The 21,704-nt window shown below is 40.0% G+C and overlaps 1 protein-coding gene across 1 annotated transcript in view; it reads left to right on the forward strand.

Annotated features, from left to right (window-relative positions):
* tmem8b (transmembrane protein 8B) overlaps positions 1-21,485 on the forward strand; it is a 94,743-nt gene extending 73,258 nt beyond the window's left edge. The window contains exons 6-13 of the mRNA XM_018759065.2: positions 3,809-4,197; positions 12,587-12,683; positions 13,271-13,394; positions 14,115-14,257; positions 15,728-15,906; positions 16,676-16,822; positions 18,241-18,357; positions 20,501-21,485. Of these exons, the coding sequence (XP_018614581.2) occupies positions 3,809-4,197; positions 12,587-12,683; positions 13,271-13,394; positions 14,115-14,257; positions 15,728-15,906; positions 16,676-16,822; positions 18,241-18,357; positions 20,501-20,836 (1,532 nt within the window). The 3' untranslated portion in view covers positions 20,837-21,485. The remainder of the gene's footprint in view (positions 1-3,808; positions 4,198-12,586; positions 12,684-13,270; positions 13,395-14,114; positions 14,258-15,727; positions 15,907-16,675; positions 16,823-18,240; positions 18,358-20,500) is intronic.
* Positions 21,486-21,704: the final 219 nt, after the last annotated feature.

Below are 21,704 nucleotides of genomic sequence, written 5' to 3' on the forward strand. Positions count from 1 at the left end.
CATCAACATGTCATCTTGAATACATTGGAAAATACAAACGTTAAGCATCGCCACATCCTAGCTTCTCAAGTAAGAAGCACCTGGACTAAAATTACCTTCATACATGTATACAACCTGATCTGTTATTGCCAGAATCTACTCTATGTAGCTATGAAGATGTGGCCATAGAATAATTCTGGGGGGAAAGGTGTTCAGTAGTGTGATCTATAAATCATATACAGTAAAAAACTGAGCCTGGGTCATCATTGATCGATAGGATTCTCTAGCCCAATTATTTATTCATTCAAATTGCAAGGAATTTTTTCTTTCCATTGATCATAGTACATGTTCATTCATAGTCTTGAAATTTTTGCATGTAGAAATCTACTACCTTTCCCTTCACACCTGATCACAGTCATTCAGTTATTTCATCCAACAACCCGGTCTTCAGAAGAAAAACGGGCAACAGCCAAGTTGCGGAGAGTCAAATTGTCATAGGACCTGCCGGACTGAGCTGCTCTTCCCAGTGTCTCCTGCCCTTGTCTCCAATTACAAGTACCTGCTCCTTATATATTCTCATGTACTCCCTTTCTTGAAGAATTCCTTGGTGCCCTCATTCATGTATCACTGATTCCTCCCCAGTTCTTGGCCCGCCATGTTCTCCCAGTCCTTGGAATCATCCAGTCGTCGCATTGCTGTGTTCCAGGTTTCCCTGTTGAAACAATCACCAAGCCTCATCATTCTCCAGTTTCCACAACACAGAATTGGCCTTAAGTCACCTGATGCACTTTGCAGATGTATAGATCAAACGTAAGCAAGATTTGCGTTTGAGATGACAGCTATCCACATTTCTGAGCGATCATGAGTTGTAATCAAATTGTCAGCATGTTTGTTGCAGATTTCTCCATGTTTTCAGAAGAATTGCTGTTCAAGGTCATCACGTGCAGTTGTGAGGCAGTACAACACGTACGACCTTCTTGACCGGTCAGCATGTTCCCTCAGTTGCCAGAATTCAAGATCCATTTCACATGTTCTTTAGCACGCATCTTTGGCTTCATACACACAGCTGATATTTGACATTTTACATACTGTAGCTATTAGGCATCAGAAATTGAAAGTGTTACTCTGGTGTAATGCAAGAGAACTAATTTCAAGGAGCTATTAAATCTGTAAATGCAAACGTTCTTCCTTAGATCTATTATGAGAAAAAATTTGAAAACCTACATCCCTCTAATTGCAAATTCAAACTTATCGACAAGTTCTGTCAGCAGAATCCATAATGGTATTTGGACAAAATGTTGATAATTATGGAGGAACTAAAAGCTTCGTTTAATCAATCTCAAATGTATGGTGAAAGCTTCATGATTAGCATAGTAATTAAGGTGCTAGTTTATTGATTTTTTTGGAGGCAGGCTCGGTTCTGTGTCAGGATCCATGTCTAGAGCTGTCGCTGTGAAGCACTCATGTAGAATGTTGTGTCCTCTCCATCAACGTCACCATGCTGGTGTGAAATTACTAACTGTTCCTTATTGTGTTTCTAATCCCAAAAAATGACTCAGATATTCAGGGTCAAGACTCTAGTCAACGAGCCTGTAGTTGACAACATGTTTCAGTATCTAATGAAATAATTGTGGAAATATATTACTACAGTCCTAGGAGCAGGTTCCATTGAACAGCAATTCAATCTTTTTTTTTTAAAAAATGATGGTGATGTTTCTACAGACTGACGTATTTCTGAGATTTATCCAGTAAAGTGCATTTCATTTTATCTTTTTATTAGTGTGTTATGCTTATAGTACAGGTCTACAATTCCTTACCCACAATTCCAAAATCGGAAAAGCTCCGAAAACCAACAACCAAACAAAACTTGAAGATGACAACAATGTGCCCTCATCTCCAAGACCCTCAAGCAACCAGATGTAATGAACAATGATTGCATGTATACATACATCCATTTAGCTTACTTTGAACCTGTACGTGTTTGAGCTTTCAATTAACATTTTTCTTAAAAATAACAAGTACTAGAGTATTTATGGTCTATATTTGTCCCATATTTCATTCACCAATTTGATAATATATAAATATATTGTAAATAAACTAATACTGTTTATAGTCTTTAATTATCCCACTTAGAGTGAATATTAATATGTTTCAGTGCAGAAGTATTAAAGTGGTTGATTACGGGGTGCTGCCCCAGACCCTGCTGGGGGTATTATGTAACATGTGGTGTATGTACCGTATTTTCTTTCTAAAATCTGAAAAATTCTGAATTTTGTTCAGGTAGGTCCAGATGTTCCTTTCCTCCATGGCCATTCGGCTTACTTACAGCTTCAATAATTACATAGTTATTGTAGTCATTTGATGTATAGCCAACCATTTATTTGTATTCTACCTCTAATCCTTTGTTCAGTGCTCTGTGTGATTGTGTGAGAAGAGCACTCTGTGAAAATAAATTGAATTGAATTTAATTGAATATTTCGGATAAAGGATTATGGACCTGTATATGTGCTTTAATACACTTGGAAGATTTTTTTTTTATTGCATTTTTTGTCCATGACTGGTGTCATTGGATGCAATAACTTCATTTATGACCTTAATACTTATTTACTGATATTCTCTGCATCCGCTGAGTATTGATGCATTTAACCTGACCTGTAACTTATTCTAGTTATAATTGCGAATGAATATTCTCACTCACTTGCTATCATTAACCACATGCCCAGCTCAGGGCTGCTGTGATCCAGATCCTGTCTCAGAAGCACAGGGTGCTGGGCTAGACTAGGTACACTCTGGACAGGGGTCGATTGCAGAGCAGCAAACATATAGTTTGAAAGTCATGAAACAGTGCTATTAAACATGTGGTCATCATGAAACAATATTATTTTAATGGAATTATTTTAATCTAATTGCCACATATAGCATACTCCCATCTCCAGCCATACTCCAGCAATACTCCACATCATCTAGCCATACTCTAGCCATACTCGTGTCATCTCCAGCCATACTCTAGCCATACTCCATATCATCTAGCCATACTCGCTTCATCTCTAGCCATACTCTAGCCATACTCGACATCACCTGGCCAAAACTGGCCATACTCTTCACATCTCCAGCCACACTCTAGCAATACTCCACATCATCTACCCATACTTTAGCCACATCTAGCCACACTTGTATTTTCCATCCATCACTTTTCATTGCAATTAAGTGATCACAATTAAGGCTATGGTCATGCAGAGCAAAGGCTGGTGACATGCTGGACAAGGTAAAAATCAATTACACACTTTGAACTTTTCACTAAAAGGGTAGCAGAATTTGAATGTTGTCACGAAAATTAGAAAACACCAGATGAACGCCCTTTCCTTTATCTTTCTCCAAACTGTCCGAAGCTTAAGCGTCATGCTGGCAGTTGGGCTAAAGCTGGGAGTGTGGGAGGTGAGGTGTAAAATGGATCCTTTATGTGAAAGGTTCTCTCTCACCACATTTTAGCATAGTCCAGCACTTCAGGCGCCCTTCAAAACAGTTCCAGTTCTTTCAGCAATGATTTGTTCTGACATCTGGACAGTCACAAATGCAAAACGAACATAATGAGAAATGGAAATTCTGTAATCTGCCTTTCAAATGCTTCCTGAAAAAATGCCTTATTGTGTATGCTACGTGTTGACAGAGGTTTGCATTACGCTGAAGCAACTTGCTTATTCTTCTCATGCTTATTCTTAACGTTCTTGAGTGACAAGAGTCAGTGATGTTATGTGTGTTTGTCTCTTCTTGTACTTCCAGGAGCCCAACTGCAGATGGCCTCCAAATTTGCTTTCTTTCTCTTTTCCAGATTGTTCCAAGCCCAGCACTTCAAAGGGGTCCTCGGCCAGTTCTGCCCTCAACATGCCCCAGTCCTTTGGCGCAGCCATGGGATTCTCTTTGTCTGAGACACTGCCAGCAGCTGGCATGCCAAACCTGATCCAGAATGGCTCAGAAAAGGGTTCTGTTTTCATGTCAGAAGACAGCATCACTTACTTGGCTCCCACTGCTGACACCAATAAGTGCTGGCCTATCCGTCCGACTCTGCGCAATGAGCTGGACACCTTTTCTGTGCACTTCTATATCTTCTTCGGGCCCAACATCTCGGTCCCTCCAGACAAGGCTGCTGTGTTTGCCATCAACCTGATGCCCGTTCTGGACAGCGGAGGTGTCCTCAATATGGAGCTCAAACTTAATGTGGTGAGTCTGTTTGAGAGCAGTTTCTTCATGTTCTGAGTTGCTCAGTATCTTCTAAGTATGACAAGTGACAATTTTGTAATTGTTTCTAATGCTCACTGCATGAAAAAAAATTAATTGATATGAGTATACAATAATAACATTTTGCTTTCTGTATAGTTTTTGAAGGAGAGATATGTCTGAGTCACAGTTTTTGTATAAAACTGGCAGGTAATTACAGTAGTTTCACATTCCAGCATCAGGTACATTTGATGCTGCGTTTTGGTGGAATATGTTCAGTGTAATACCTTAAGCCTTCTTTCAAGAACAGTAACAAGAGCTGGATAACACTGTGAAATCTTGTGAACGTACCAGAGTCTGCAGAGCACATGTCGGTAGGGATTATGTTCCCAAAATCATTTTGAAAGAGACATCTTTTTCTCCTGTGGTGCATGTAAGATGAAGGGAAAGTAAAATGTAAATAATTTATCCCCCATCCACTTTGATACAGAACGAGATGGACTGGAAGTATCCACATTACATGCAAAATACTGTTTTATGTCCTCTGAGATACAGTAGTCCAAGCTAGGTAAAGTATATTTAATGACTGAATAGATATGAACTTTAGGGGAACTTGGAATAGCAGGAAAAAGTGAGCTGCTCCTGCACACAACGCCCTGTAACAGACACTACATCTTTGTCATGTCTAATGAAACAATATATACCGTGTCCCTACTATATCTACAGGATAATGTTTTAATAGTCATCTTGAGTGGAGCCTTACAACAGTAAAGATTTTTATCTTGTTAAGTAAGATTTCCATCTTGTTATTTGGTCGTCCCAAAACAGAATTTAGAAGGCAACCTGCTGAACAGAATGCAAGTCAAAATTCTTCCATTTGTCTTACATTAGAGCCATTGGATCATTACTCTCGGCAGCTTTTGAAATGTTTATGTAGATGTGGGCAGCGTACCCAGTGAAACTTCACCACAAAATACACTTTGTTTAATCATACTGTCATGGGCAAACTAATGAAAATTAAGAGCTTCATCACTTGGCCCGCAGAAAGGCTGTGTGCTCAGTGAAATACCACCAAGGTTGGGCACAGCTGTAAAACACAAGTGTATGCAAAGAGGACATGATTCACGAAGAAATCACAAAGCTGCTGTGAGAAAGCATTACATGATAGCATCTAAAGGTCAGCTTTTCAAACGATTTGCAAATAAAAGAAACGAATGAGTTATCTAAATGAAAACTTTAGTAAAACAATGTGAAAGGATTTGCTTGCTTCACAAGTTCTTTAAAGTAAAGTGGATAGAAATTAGTCAATGTATTATTAAACAATAGTAAAAGGAGGTCACCTATGATTCTATGTTCTATGCTCACTAGACTCTTGACCTCACCAACCATTATTTGGATGTGCTCGAGGACATGCAATGCATGAGGCCCAGGGCTTAGCAGTAAAAATTAAAGTGGGTCGTAACACTATTATAAAAGAAATGGAGAACTTGCCATTCTGGCAAAAAAAAAAAAAGAAAAAAGATTGTGTGGGAGGATCAAAAGGGGCATTTTAATTCTTTACTGTGAAACCTTGTGAACTGCACATTGTGAGAGCAGCTCTTACTCTATGCACATTTCCGCCATCCATTCCTCCACACATCACAGTCCCCATGCAGTGAAATTGAAAGCCAGGGGTAAAGGACTGAAAAGCATATTGCTTCTTTTATTGCTGCAAACCTTTGATTGCTGACCACTTAAACTTCACAAAAGACTCAGATTCTGTCATATTCTTGAGGAAACACTGAAAAATGTTAATGTTCTGAAAAAGTGAGCAATGAAGTATAGACATTCGCAGATATTCAAATATTTTCTTGTTTTCTCACGTAAACCAATTTAAGATTTTTCTAAAGTATTTAAAAAAAAGATACTTTACAGTGATGGCATACAGTGGAAGCTTTTAAGTAGAAATTGACTTTTATTTTGAAATTTAAAATGAAACAGACAATATTTTCGCCAGCGTAGTTCTTCAATGAAAAATCAGAGAGAATACATAAAAATAATCATATATATAATATGGGTGCTGTATGTTTGTCAAAGTGAGGTCTGTCTTCCACATTTTATTTTCATGCCAGCATTTACAGTTTAATCTTTCACATTTGTTCATTTAGCTGATGCTTTTCTCCAAAGCAACTTGTAGTGTTAAGCTACTTCCAACTATTTACCCATTTATATAGCTGGGCAATTTTATTGGAACAATTTAGGGGAAGTATATTGCTCAAGGGGACTACAGCTAGAGGTGGGATTCAAACCTGCGACCTTTCTGGGTCCAAAAGCAGCAGCAGCTCTAACCATCACACCGGCAGCTTCCCCCGAGACGGGTTATTTCGCTAGTGCACTGCACTGCCCACTATGCGTCAGACATTCAGAGTCACTCTCTTCTTTCCCTATGCCAGGTATTTCAGTGTCCTTGTGCCTCATTCACCCAGTCAGTAGCTTGGGAAGAACCTGAGAACCATTTGCTTCCCTCAGACTGTGTCACGAGGCCAGTAAAAGACTCAAGTTTGAACAAAGTGTAACCTGTGAGTGTCTCACCTCTATTGAGCAAATAATTTCCATCTGCTGTGATATGATGCCATCTGGGCCCAATGTAGCAGAGTGCCACCGTGATGGATGTTCACTTCTTTCATGTGTCACAGGTCTACAAGCAAGGTCTGTAATGGGTGTTTAATTCACACTGTGCTGAGAAACACCTGGATTGCGCTCGCGTTAAATGGGTGTTTAGCTGACAAGCAGAGCCACGGAAGGAGCCTTTCGGTTGTCAGTAGCTGAACGTACTGGAAGACATCACTTACCTTCTCCTCCCAAACATGAGAGCAGTTTGTAATTATTTCCGATTTTATGGCACTTCCCCTGAAAAATGAACAGCACTAATACTATATGCAAAGGATGTTTTATGCAAACACACACACACACACACACACACACACACACACACATGCAGCAGGGTCTTCACTTCGGGCCACGTATGGCACATTTTTCTCTGTTTATGCAGCACTCCCGACAGGGGAAAGTACTGTAGCGTATGGGGGGGTGTTGGGGGGGGTAACTGTCTGGGTGGATGTCGGCCTGCCGGTCCCTCACTCCTCTGTTCCTCTCCCTGGATAGGATCTGCCAGACACTAATTAATGGGAAGCGACAGCCATGAGAAGTCAACCTGCTTCGGTGTGAGAAAGGCAATTACGTGACACTAATGAGCCAGTATGAAAGAGCATAAGTGGGGAGAGAAAGGCAGATGCTCAGTAACAAAGCCTCTTGAAATTGTTCCTTGAAACAGGTTAAATAAACATCTTTTCAAAGAATCACTTCTGTCAAATCCATGTGGCAGTCAGGGGCCGGTCGCCCGGCGTATCCACGGCGTGGCACGGCTCGGTGAAAAAGCCCATGTGCAACAATGTCGATATCTCCAGCCGTCCTTTCACCGAGGGGATGGCGGAGAGCAGAGGGGGCGAAAACTGGCGAAACCTTTGGTCTCTTCCAGTTAATCTGCCTTTAGTTGCTCAGAGCATATTTAATGATGCCACTGAACGTGACTGAATTCTTATTTACATTCTTAACTGTGGTGTAATACTCATTCTTCTAGCATTAAAATAAAGAGACACACATAACGGGGAGTTGAGGAAGACAGGAGGGCACATACACTACCGTGGCTTCAATGTGAACGTTTCTCTGCTGCTCTGTGGGAGAAACGTTTGGTAGCAGTAAAGGATGTGATTGTGGGAGGCTGTAGCGTGGGGCTCGCAGGAGGATGCTGGACGGCCGCTGTGTCCTGGAAGCTTCCTTCCAGTGAAGGGGAGCGAGGGGTCTGTAGGGCTCTGGTGGATGGTTGGAGGTCCAGGCTGAGGTCCACTGCCACTTCATTTAGACTTAAGTGTTTCAAAGCCCGAAGGCTTAGTCCCTAGATAATTATACTCTCCAACACTTATAATGAGAGATTTATTCAAGCTGCATAGTTTGCAGAGGCTGGATATGAAAAGCACTTCTCTGTTGATATACTGAAATGAAACACCTCTTAAAGGGCTCATATAAACCAGTTTTAAAAGTCATTTTTTGGTTTCGACAACCTTTCAAAGAATTTGTTATTATGTTTCATTTTCAAGGCACCCTGTAAATGTGCTTGCTTGTTAAATCTTTTCATGGTTCTGCCCTTTAAAACTATCCATAGCTTTTCAGCCATATATAATCATAGCAGTAGAAGCTATTTCATAGAGAATTATGATAAAGTGATGGGATAATGGAAGTAAAAACAACTGTGGGAAGATTACTTTTTGAAATATTATATACATTCTATAAAGGGAAATTCTGTCATATGGATTTGAATTCAAAGTGGATTTTGGTATATCACCGTGGCCACATTTGGACCTTTACTGATGTTGTCTGGTTACTATCTATCTGTCCCTCTACTTGGCTTCTCTCAGTACCGGACCTTTCAGAGTAATATTTCTGCCTTCCTATTTTTCTCCCATTCTAGCTTAACTGGCCTTGCAAACTGTATTTTCCTTTAGTAAATTATATTGAATGGAGTGGTCTACTGGATATAGTCCTTACATGAGGTATTTATAGTGTTTTGCTTCTTAACTGCAGGCAAAAAAAAAAATAAAAGATCTGTCCACGTCATCTGATTTCAGTGCCTTTAGTAGGTGTTCTTTTCAGTAAGATAATAATGTGATGTTACATAACATTTTATAATTTATATTTTTATTTAATAAACTGGACAAATAAAGGGAGCTTAACTTTTCACGGGAATGACTGTGAACAAACGCTGTAAGCACAACACAAAAAAGGACTTAGATTCTTAAGGAAAGAAATCATAATTCCCTAAATCATAATCCCTTGCTTGTGGCACATACCCTGAATTGCTGCGCTAAGAATACCGAGCTGTATAAAACAGGTAAATCACTGTCATATTGATTATCTAACACTGTAAATCAGCCTGGACAAAGGCACAAGCTTGATCTGCACAGTAGTGTGACAACCCAGAAGTAGCAAGTTATTTTAGGATTGGGCCAACCTCCCACTTCACATATATGACAACATGTATGGCAGCATCCGAAAAAAGTTAACTTCACCGTACAGTATATATTTGTAGAGCAACGGACAGATTTACTATGGTTTTACATAAAATTGTACACTGATCCCTCACTGAATGAGGTTAATTCCTTCTGTGAAATTTTTCTATTTTGCAAATTCCCATTCTAAGGGAATCAAATTAACATTATTTCTAATGGAAAAAAATAATTGCTTCCTGGACAAAAAATGTGTCACCTAAAATTAATTAAAAACCAAATTAAAAGCTATTTTTTATGCATGACATATCAACACAAGCATATTGTCTAACATTTGCGACAAAAAGTATTGTTTCTTACTTGTCTTTTAAAATTATACTTTCACTCATTCACTGTTAATAGCTGCTTGCCCAATGCAGGGTTTTGTGGCCCAGAATCTAGCCTACAGAAACAGGGTATAAGACACAGTAAACCATACACTGCATGCAGGTTTTTTATAATTTTTAGTTTAAAAAAGGATGAGGGGCCTGAGCAATATGCTTTTGAGTGGCTTTGAACTGCTAGCCATACCCCTATCAAGGGTGTACCCTTGAGTAACATGCTACAGTAGCTTAACCCCATAAGCTGCTTTGGGGGGAAAGCATCAACTAAATAATAATAATAATAATAATAATAATAATAATAATAGTAATAATAGATTATGCATGACATCAGACATGCATGATATATGCATGACATATTGTGTGGAAAAAAGAAAAAATAATAATGATAATATATACTGTGGTCATTACACAGTATTCCTTAAATGTGATTGGTTGAGACCATCAGTGAGATGGACCATTGTTCTAGCATGTTGTCTTGCACTAAGCATAACGTTTCTGGAGGTAGTCAGATGAATTTAATGCATTCTGTAATTTTCTTAAACGGTCCCTTGAGCGTTTACTCCATGTTTGCTTTGTTATTGTTAACAAAGTTAATGGATAAGCAAGGATGCGAGTAGTGTTGTGCCATCCAGAATCACCTATATGAGGTTTACTGTGCACATGCATGGTTTCTCTTTGTCAGCATCAAGTGACTGACATTTATGAAAGGAGAATGACTGAATAACAGACAAAAATACTATTATACTCAATTTATAAGCCTGTTGTGTGGGGGGGAAAAATGGTATATGTTTCCACAAGCTATTATAGTGATTTTTCATTGTACGGGACCCCATTACGTGGCGCTGTGTGTACTGCTGAAATAGAAATGTGAAATGTTCTCCTATAACACCAACTTAGCATGTGTCCCAGGAGCTTTGTACCAAAGACACTAGGAGCTTTATAGCCTCGAAACCTGATGTTGTCTTGGATCAGTGTTGTAGATTTTATTGCTTATCCAACAAAAGTAATCTTCACTGTAATGAAACACTAAAGTTGGCAAACACCTTTTGGGAAACGGTGTAGGGGGTATTCATATTTCATATCCACCACTTTTGTTTTCTTCTGTATATTGACTTACTTGCAATTTCTTTCGGTGATGGGTTCAGTAGCATTAACTGCTTCATGTTAATGCTGTTGCCGATGGGTTTATGCGCAGCCGACGCTGTCTGGTCCTTTCGTTGCGCCGCACCTTGGAGGAGTCAAGATTCTTTGCTGCTAATTTGAGACATGATTTGCGTTAAAACCAAACACAGGCAGACACAGCTCCCTCATCCTTGGCGGTTGCCATTCGTTGTTGAAAACCGTCCTCCCTGATTAGCTTTCGCATTGAAGCCAACAAAGCACAGCTGCTTGGCTGATTCCACATTTTTAAAACCACTTGCAGAGTATGTATGTCAACATCCCACAGTGCAGATGGGATATTATATTGCAATCATGTGGTTGAATGAAGATGAGTGCAGTTGTTGTATATTGATCCAACACTGGTAAACAGTGATGTTGTGACAGCTTCTATCACGTCATAATAGCTTGTATGATGGCTTACGTCATGACATTAATGCTTGTATAATACAACTGAATGTAACTGAATTTCAGGATTTATATCAGTATAATATGCCAAAAAAAAAATGCTGAGAGTGCCTGACAAAAAAATATACAACGGAGTACACACATGGGACGAGGACAGTCAAGTAAACCACTGAAATCAAGTATTAAAGTTCAGAACCCCGTGAATTTGTAAAACATTACAGTGTGAAAACTGTGAATGTAGATAGATTCCTCAGCTGTGTTGTGTATATGTTGTTTTCCCAGTAAATATACAGTACATGTTCCATTTGTGTAGGAAATCGACAGATTCCTCGAAAATGTACAAATGTCAAAGCAAAAGCAGAGCACTGCAATAATAGCATACTTTTTATTATTTTCTTTATTTGTCCCAGAGTTACTGTGGTGGTGAAAAGATGAGGGATTAACTGTATAAACAGTATAAATTGTGTGATTTTGATTTCCAGTTACAGTAGTTACACCCAAGATTTCTGTTTCCATTTATCGTATCAATAAATTTAACACACAGAAACAATTTTTAGTTTTAATAAACAATTATTAATATCATTAACATACTCATGTATGAAATTACAGAGTTATTACACAGTCTAGTAATTAATATCAATTGAACTTTAAATTTAATTTATATCTTGGCTGTAACATCTGCCAAAAAATAAGGTGAGATGAATGAGCGTCCCTGCTGTAAAAAATAGACATTCAATAGTTTTTAATGACTGGTAATATTATTTCCTATTTATTGAATAGAATGGGGAGCTTTAAGTTCCTTTCATATGTTCTTGTGTGTTAAAAGAGTGGAAAACCGCAAGTGCAAATTTTTCCCTTGAAACAAGAACATCTCTTCTGTTCAGACCGTTTCAGCTGCACCCTTTGGCGGATAATAAGATGATAAAATAAGACAATGGAAAATCACAGAAGGCAGGATGCTGTTAATCACCCTTTCCTTCCATCACTGTAATCCACTGCCGAGGCCAGTTGTTCTTCTGGGTTTCCACTTGTTCAGAGAGCATCATGTGTTTTGACAGGCAACTCTTCTATTCCATGTGTCTTAATACTTGTAATACGCCATATGTGCCCAATTCAGTGAGGCACCGCAGCCTTAATAATGCATGCGCTGTGGGAAATGGGTGAAGAACATCTTCATTTTCACATGTCTCAGGACAGGCAGACGGAAGGAGCGAGAGCTGTAATGCAGCTCTACTTTTTAAGCTACAAAGGCCTGATCTTTTATTGATTTCAGAGAGAAATGATCAAATATTCACCATGCTATACCTGCATGGCCCTCTTTCATTATTACTCATTTGAAACCCGAATTGGGTTCCAGTTCCTGCGATGACTTATTTCACAGAGTAATATGCTTTTCTCCAGTCTTCCCTGAAAGGAGAAAACGTCACAGTGTTTGGCTGTTTGAACCACAGGATGCCCTTGTCACTGACGGACAATTCAACTGTTAAATGTGAATCAGGTAAGATACGTTTGTGCTCTTCAGACGTGACTCATTCTTTCAGTGCTACGCAAGTACACGCTCTTTTCTGCTGCCTAATTTCTCTGTTGAGCTCCGGATAAACATTCATGAATATTTAGGACGAGAGTAAAGATAAAAGTATTGCTGTTCTCAGACGTGCCGTGGAGATAATCCCGTGGCCATCTCAAAAGTAATTTTAAAGACTTCAAAGTGCAGCATCTGTCTTTTCCATGTAGCTAGAGAGAGAAGGAAACGCAAAATGCAAAATATATATATTGTAGTAATTCGTAAATTAATTTAAGCTTTTCTAATTTCCCTACTGCTACTAGTATTACTGTTAATGCTGCTGCTGTTACCACTACATTTACATTTACATTTATTCATTTAGCAGTTGCTTTTCTCGAAAGCAGCGAACATCTCAGAGAACAATACTGCTACTGCTGCCACTTTACTGTTATGTCAGCTATTATTGATGCACTGAAATATTCACTTTGACTTTAATTTGAGAATGGCTTGCTCTCTCTAACTGACACATAAAACCTCACTCGTGCACATCCACCGCCCCCCGCTATCCCTAACCCAACCAGAGTCCATCGCAGGGTTCCTCCTGTCCGTGAACGCCACTTCCAACGTCACCAAGCTGCGCATTCCCTACCCCCAGACGGGCACATGGTACCTGAGTCTGCGCTCCCTCTGTGCCACCGAGCATGGGTAAGATAATGCCTCCAAGGTCTGCTTCCTCCCATCACAGCTAATGCCATGTGGCACAATCTGGAGTTTTCCACATTTTGCAGCTGAAGTGAGCTGCTGAACTACAGCCATGGAAGCCTGCTTCCACTGGAAGGTAGCAGCCTTCCTTGGGTTACGCTCTTACACTCATGATCATTTTGGAACGACTGAATTAATGTTTGTGTCTATCTCTCACAACGCTTGCACAAAAATCTGAATTTACACATTGCATTCCTACCCAGAACAACTGAAGAGCAATGAATAAATGAATATAGAGTTTCCCGCTCAAAGTCCGTGTTTCCATGCTATTAGACATGCTATGCGTGGCACTTCACATTTTGCTCAATGAATTCATGTGACAAATAATAAATAATGAATCGACTTTCAGAACCATTTTTTTCTACAGCAACATGCGGTAGTTATTATCCACACTTGATGTTGCCAATCTCTCAAAGGTATTAATCAGAAAATCTGAATGTAGACTCTTCCAGCTCACTTCAGGATTTCTAGTGTGCTTAAAGCATTGTCTTCCTTATTGTCTCTTGGGAAAAGGTGTACAAAGAATTTTTATTTTGTTTCACAATGTTGTGATGCTGTTTTGAGTTTTATTATAAAAATGAAGAGGATTCAGATGAGCAGCTGGTGAGTTCACGTCTGTGAAGAAGCTCCATTCCTCACCACACCTTTTTCCCAACCTTCCAGATTTGAAGCGTGCAACAATGTGACAGCAGAGGTGTACTTGCGGTCGTACCTCACGCCGTGCATCAATGACTGCGGGACATATGGGCAGTGCAAACTCCTTCGCACTAACAACTACCTATATGCAGCATGCGAATGCAAAGCAGGTAAAAGAAACCAATGGGATGGCTGAATCTGGGGAGCCTGGGGTGTAAAGGTAAATCTGAAGCATAATGCCTTTTATTGGACAGACAGCACAGATTATTTTTTTTTAAAAAAAAAACCTTGACTCACAGGTACAAGGTTGACCACGGCAATTTTTTTGTCTTTTATTTCAAAAATACAGTTTTGTTGTCCCACAACAATAATCAATTACATGATCGATGGAAGTGGTTTCAGCATCAGTAGCGCAAACCCTTTATTAAACTGACATGTTTTACACATCTGGTGTGATGTGATTTTAATTGCACCGATATATAATAATCTCTGTGCAGTTATCAGTTCTAAGGATGGGTGGAATGCCAATCACAGATAATTGGCAGGATGTGGTAAATTATATAGTTGAAAATGTGCCCACGCTGGAGTTGCATGAGATTCAGCCAATCACACAGTTGCTCAATTAGCCCAAATGTGATAATGCCATCAAAAACACCATTTTTCAATTACCTCTCATTATGTCATGCTGAAGTGTCCTTTGGATACTTGTTGTGTTTTCATTAGCAGTGGACAAATGTAGCCTTTTCACAATTAGTTTCTGGCAACATCTGTTCGCAACAGCTACTCTCAAACTGAAGACAAGGCTGCAGATTAGATTCTGAGACGTTCGCATCCCTTTTCTTCTGGATGATATGGAGGAGCTAAATTGATCATCTGTTTTGACACCCAAGTAATTGGCAGTGGTGGCTTGGTTCCAGGGGCAAGGCCCAGAGGGATTCATTAGTCAAATGTAATCAACTTTCTTGTTTTTTTAAAATTTATTTAATAAAGGAAAAGTGGTGCGATATTGCAATGATGAGCCACCTGTTCACCATCCTGCTTTAACAAAGAGCAGACTGCAGGATGGACACAGTCTGTGCTTATGAAGCTGTTGCATGTAAAAGAGGACTGAGGGGCATTATCCCTTGCTTAAGTGGCATGGTGATGTAGACAAACCACATTTTTACCACTTTATCAGCAATATCGACACTCCCGGTTGATGATTCTCAACATTGCGGTGAAAATGTTAAAGGTGCTTCAAGGCCACTTAGCTAATCTTACTTGTATTGGTATTTAGTAACTGCGCTATAAAGTTTTGGAAGAATTTTAGTTTTGTTCAGCCTGGTATGATTGCGTTACACAAATATTACGGTAGCAACAAGTTTATTCCAGACCTCGACTACCCTTTGTGTAAGGAAATAATTCTAATTTCTAGCTAGTTTTCCATGTTTCTCATTTGCAACTAACAGCGAAGAAGTCCTCGTGGATGTTTTTGTGCCTATTATTCAAAATTTTCTATGCTTTGATCATATCTCCTTTGAGTTGGCTGTATTTGGCAAATTGTTGAAAGTACTTTGGTTTCTCTGACTGCAGACCTGCTGGTTACACAGCGAGTTCCTTAACTGCCTTCTGACAGCTCCTCATCTGCCCTTGTTTGTCAGGATGGAACGGCTGGGGATGCACAGACAACTCGGAGGCCTACTCTTACGGATTCCAGCTGCTCTCCACCCTGCTGCTGTGCCTCAGTAACCTGATGTTTGTCCCACCCGTGGCCATTGCTGTCCGCAGTCACTACCTACTGGAGGCCTCCGTCTACATCTTCACAATGTTCTTCTCCACAGTGAGTCGAACGCCGCAAAATAATCACACTTCGGATGACCGCATTAAACACGACACGGTTCTGCTCCATAAATTCAGAAACGCTTGAACGGAGGGGAAAAAAAATCCTTTTGCATGGAAAGATGCGTTTCAAAAATGAAAGTCGAGGTCTTATCGTAGTGTTTTTCAGATGAGGGCATCTGTCGCTGTCGAGGTTGTAACCTGAAATACCTAATTTCTGAAGAGCTTTTAGTAACTTCTAGAAATAATTGGAAGGCTGAATCATAAAACATTTTAGTATGTAATGCTGCTGGTGTTGAAAATCCCTTTATATTTGGAAAATGAAAAGAAATTGAAGCTATTCATCCGTGAGTTGACTGCCTCTCCGTCACTGTGTTCTTTAAGGACCGTCTCTAATCCCCTGTACACGTTTAATTTTACCAAATGTAAAAATTTAGGTGCTTGAAAGAAAGTTACAAAAAGCTTTACATGGTGCATTCAGTACTGAGTAATGATAAAGTGCTGTTAAAGTGGATTTTACTTGATCAAAAAAGCATTCATTTTAAGAAATCTTTATATTGAGGTTTGCATTTTTTTTTTTGGGGGGGGGAGGGGCATGGCGGAGTATTTGCACTTGCTGAATTCTTTAGAAATAACCAACTTTGATATTATGCTACATGTAGACACTGGTTTAAGGTTTGTGCAGTATGCGCTCTGTAAAAGCTTGCTCCTGCAATACATTGTATTATGTGTTCTGCTCAGTCAACAGGTCTCTTTCATCCCCTCTTTAGTTCTACCATGCCTGTGACCAGCCTGGGATTGTGGTGTTCTGCATCATGGAATATGATGTGCTGCAGTTTTGTGATTTCCTCGGCTCCCTCATGTCTGTATGGGTCACGGTGATCGCCATGGCCAGACTCAAGTCCATTATAAAGCAGGTCTGCCATTCGTATCTACATGTTCGTTCTATTTTTTTTTTTCCTTGTTTTAGTGCACACATGTGGATTGCAACACCTCAGTTTGTTCTTTGCCCCCTTGTAAAAACATTTTGAAGCTACAATTCAGTTCAGTGTAGCATTTAACTACCACGCAACCTTCGGTCTGTGAACGGTATCAAACTGGTGCTGCTAATCGTAATAAAGACACTTATGGTCAGAAAGGGATAGTCTTTTATTGCTGCTACTGATTTTAATGTTTTGTTTCAGTATCCTGGGCAAAATATGAGGGAACTGAAGACTAGTTTATATAAACAGAAAGAAAAGCTGCTTTTTTTTTTTTTTTTCCCCATAGCTTGAAATATTCTACATAATCAACAAGTAAAAATAAATGTTTATACATAATCAGTTTTTCTGTTAAACTGTCATTTTCTGATGTATTTAATGGAATGCACACATTGTAACTTCACTACTGAAGTCTCAGCAGGATGTTTTTAAACTTATTATATGGGACAATAAAATAAATGCTACTTTTACTGGTAGCACAGGATAAAAGTCATTCGAGGAGTTTGCTCTTCACACTTCACTTGATTTTTGTTGAGATCTTCTTTGCTGTTATGTGGAAACCCAGTGGGTTTTTTTTTTTTTTTTTTTTTTTTTTTTTTTTTTTTCCTGGCTTTTAACATGAGGAGCAAGTACATTTTTGGAGGTGGGCTGGGATATCCAGGCTGCCTAAAGCAATCGTCTCGTGGCTGAAGAGCACCAGTTACGTTCCGCCGCAGTGGACCTCCCAGTCACACCTGATGGATGACACAGCCCAGGCTCTAGGACTCCCTCAGATGGAGTGTGTGTGCAGCCGAGCTGCTTGCGAGTCCCTGGTGTTCTTATCGTTGAAATGACTGACCGTGCTCACGCTGCATCGCATGATATTCTCGTATTTTCATCCCACCGGAGCCACAGGATCAGCTTTTTTTTTTTTTTTTTTTTTTTTTTTTTTTTTCCCCTTCCCTGCTCCATCTGACCATAAACGCAGATGCAGAACCACATTTCAGGTTTCGCCTCCGAGTCAGCCGTTACAGCCCAGGACGGTAACCATTAAGGTGGCTTATTTTTCCTCCCACACTTCGGTCCGCCCTTTACCCCCCCAGTAGTGAAGGTTTACGGAGTGCAGCCTGCGGTAGCTCGTAAAAACTGCCTGCAGAGGCTTTTCCAGGGCGCACGCTTCCAAGAAGGCCCTGCTAACACACCAGCACCCCATCCTCAAGTGTAGGCTGACTAACAGGGGCCCCGCAGACCAGAAACCTGGTTTAATTAGCCTGTCCTTCGCCGGCCTGCAGACACCTGGGGCATCCTGTGTGACGCATCAGCGCTGGTGTGGTCTGTGTTGAAGCAGCCCTTTCTGGGCTCTTTCTCTGTACCAGGTGCTCTACCTGCTGGGGGCGATGCTGCTGTCCATGGCTCTGCAGCTGGACAGACACGGCCTGTGGAACCTGCTGGGACCCAGCCTCTTCGCTCTGGGCATCATGGCTGTTGCCTGGGTAAGCATAGCTTCACGTGCCGGGAGTGGCGAGGGAGCTCTCTCAGCCATCTATAGGGATGACACGTTAATATTCTCGCATGTGTGCGAACACAAAGTGCAAACGTTGTTTTCAGGTAGCTGAAATGCGCTAAAAAGCCGCTCCAAGTCCTTTTCTCAAACAGCTCTATCCAGCTGAAGTGAACCGATGACATTATTCTTGCCATAACCCTTCTGCACAAAGAGTATAAAATGACTTCACTAGCAAATCTTAATCTTAATCTTCCTTTGTGCACCTTTGTTTGAACAAGACTGAACATGACAGGGCAGCAGACTCTTGCCCATCGCCCATTAACATCTGAAGGCATTAAGAGTTCGTGTGTCCTGTAGGTATTAGTCATGCCCTGTAGTTCCATTACCAGGCAGCTTGTTCCTTTACTAACTCTCTTTTGTCTTATAATGTGCTTCCTGAAGTGAAAAGATAAAAATAATAGTCTGTCACGCCAGACTTTGCCTAAGCTCTTCACACTGCACTACAAATAGTGAGTTGAAAACACAGACCTGTCTTTGTACGGCGTTCAAAAGACAACATGCAATACATAAATTAAGTTCGCAGGATTACAAAGATATTGCAAATCCGAAGAGTTTCTGGAATTTATTCAGCCAGAGAAGGTGAATGTGCTTTGTGGATATGGACTCTGTATTGAAGTGCACAGATTTTCAACATGGTCAAAAATATGTGTGAATGCCAAGTATCTCACAATTTTTATTTTTTTTCCCCCCCCTTTATTGTGTTCTGCTTGTTTTTAGAACTTTAATAAAGTAACTGAAATTGTTTTCTATAAACTATTTTGATTAAGTACCTACCTGGTTGGTTAACTGTCAAATTAACTTTTTGAGTCATGTAACTATACTATGCATGACTTGGAGTCACTGCACTCATTTTCAGTAACCTTGTTACACATAGCAGTTATTAATCAGTATAACAAGTCAAAGCATGACAATTTCTGTTTTTCCAGCACATTCTGTATGGACATTACACAGTATTGCTTGCAAAGCTGCTGTATGGGCAGTTAACTCTTAATCAGTACCGCAGGTAAAATATTTACTTAATGAGATCTGAAAACCACAAAATGCATGGAAAACCTCTGAACACAAGGGATTAAACAACATAATACAGCTGGCCTTTTCCATGGTAAGAAACCTGCTGTATATGTTGTTTATATGCATTTTATTAATGCATGCTTTTTATTCAGCACAAAACCACTATAATGGAATCATGTGTTTAAAATTTTATTTTATTCTGAATTACAGTTCATCAACTCTAGTAATCCAGTGCAACGGTGCTGTTTGAGTACCATGCATTTCACGTTAAGTCCGCTTTGTGTCTGCTTGTCATGTTCCTGCCCGACTTTGCATCTTGAATGTTCCCAGACATTCTCAAATTAGATCAGTCAAGCAGAAAGCAGAAATCAGTTTTTACACTGCCTCGGTCTAGTAGTGTAAAAGATAAAAGAAACTGCATCAAGGAAAAAGCCTCGCTGCTATGAAAAATAACACATCTTTATTACAGGATAATCCTTAATTTAAATTGCACGGCAGATGTATAAAGAGTTTTAATTTTTATGCAGATGAACTAGAAAAAGCTAATATTTCATATGCAGACTGTGCCATTATGAAGATGTCTGGAACAAAAGCACAGCAGACAACAGATCTATTTCAGGTTGTACAAAAATTGTTTTTGCATAACAATAAATTAGCTGTGTGAAGAAACAAAATTCCAGTTTTTGCACTTTGCTGGCAGTGCCGGTGAATGTAACGTCATTGAAATACTTGAGCGCACTTAAGCGATCTGAATGAATGTCGCCATTCAGGCTAACAGCCTACTTCAGCCATATGAATATAATCATCCTCACTTTTTATACTCGTCTATCTGGTTGCAATTGATGTGGATGTGCCTTGAGTGCCCGTGATATGCAAACGCTAACTAGAATAGTCTTCTTTCGATGTCTGTTCTTCCTTCAAGGTGCTCTTGTGATTTCTTGTGAAAACCTTAAGTCGCGGCACACGTGAGGACACAACGGCTCGTATCTTGCAAGACTCTCTTAAAGAGAACTAGGAAATGGCTGCTTTTCACATCTCGCCTTTCAAAACCCTTCTTGCAGACGGTGCGGACCATTAGGAGGAGACGCTGCTACCCACCCACTTGGAAGAGATGGGTCTTCTTCCTCTTCCCGGGCGCCATGATTGCCATATCTGCCGTGGCCCTCTATGCCTTTGTGGAGACAGAGGAGAACTATTTCTACATTCACAGCATCTGGCACATGCTGATTGCGGGCAGCGTGGGCTTCCTGCTCCCGCCTCGCGCCAAGCCTGACGGCAAGGCGACACCTATAAAGAGGAGGAAGGGTTGCGGCTACCAGCTGTGCGTCAATGAACATGAGGAGATGGGCTTGGTGGACCCTGCCATCATCTCCATCAACAGCATCTGTACAAGTTGATAGTCTTGGCTCCAAAGACAATTTACTGCCTTGTTTTATTTGGAATTAATGGAAAAAAGCCAGAGAACTCGAAACACGATGTAAATAATAAAGTTTTATTATGTTATTACCGTTACTATGATCTTTACTATCATGATGATTTGTGTTCGTACGGCCAGGCATTTTGTACATACACTGTAAATTTTAAGAATTTGAGCTGATCACTGCTGCTAATTGACGGTGACTGTAAAATCGTGTAATTTATTTACTATTTGTGTTTTCCATAAAGGCCAACTGTCGAGTTGCGTTTGGACTAGGAGGAAAAACTCTTACAAGGGCATGGCTTTTTCTTTTTAATATATCTTTTGCACTAAGACACAGCAATGTGATTCTGTACATTTTTTATAAATATGTATAAATCTTTAGGTGTCAGTATGTGTAACTAAGTAACAGCTGTGTTTGTCATATGTGGGATTGTTTGCTGGATTGCGCTGTATAGAACTGGTGCTTTGGATATATTGTACTGTATATACAGCAGTGGATGAGGGTGTTGTCTACAGTAAAGAAACGGAAGGCATTTCGAAGGTTTATTTCAAAGGTCTTTGGTGAAGAGCTGAGTGTTCTCTTTCTTCTGGACGGAAGGGTCGTGTCTCAGACCAACATCAGTGGATGCCCACAAAAAATAAATGTTTTCTTTTTATAGTTTTAAAAGCATTTCTTTTTTAAGCGGAACATAAACACTGTTCTGCACACCTGAACAAGATGTTACTCTGCATTTCGAACCATGAGTGAAGACATGCTGTCCAGGAGCCTGAAGGCATTCTTACATGTGAGAGAATAAGCTTCCAAGGCAGCACTTGGAGCAATGTGACATGTAATGAATAATTTC

This window comes from Scleropages formosus, chromosome 17 (assembly GCF_900964775.1).
Source record: "Scleropages formosus chromosome 17, fSclFor1.1, whole genome shotgun sequence".
Lineage (NCBI taxonomy): Eukaryota > Metazoa > Chordata > Actinopteri > Osteoglossiformes > Osteoglossidae > Scleropages > Scleropages formosus.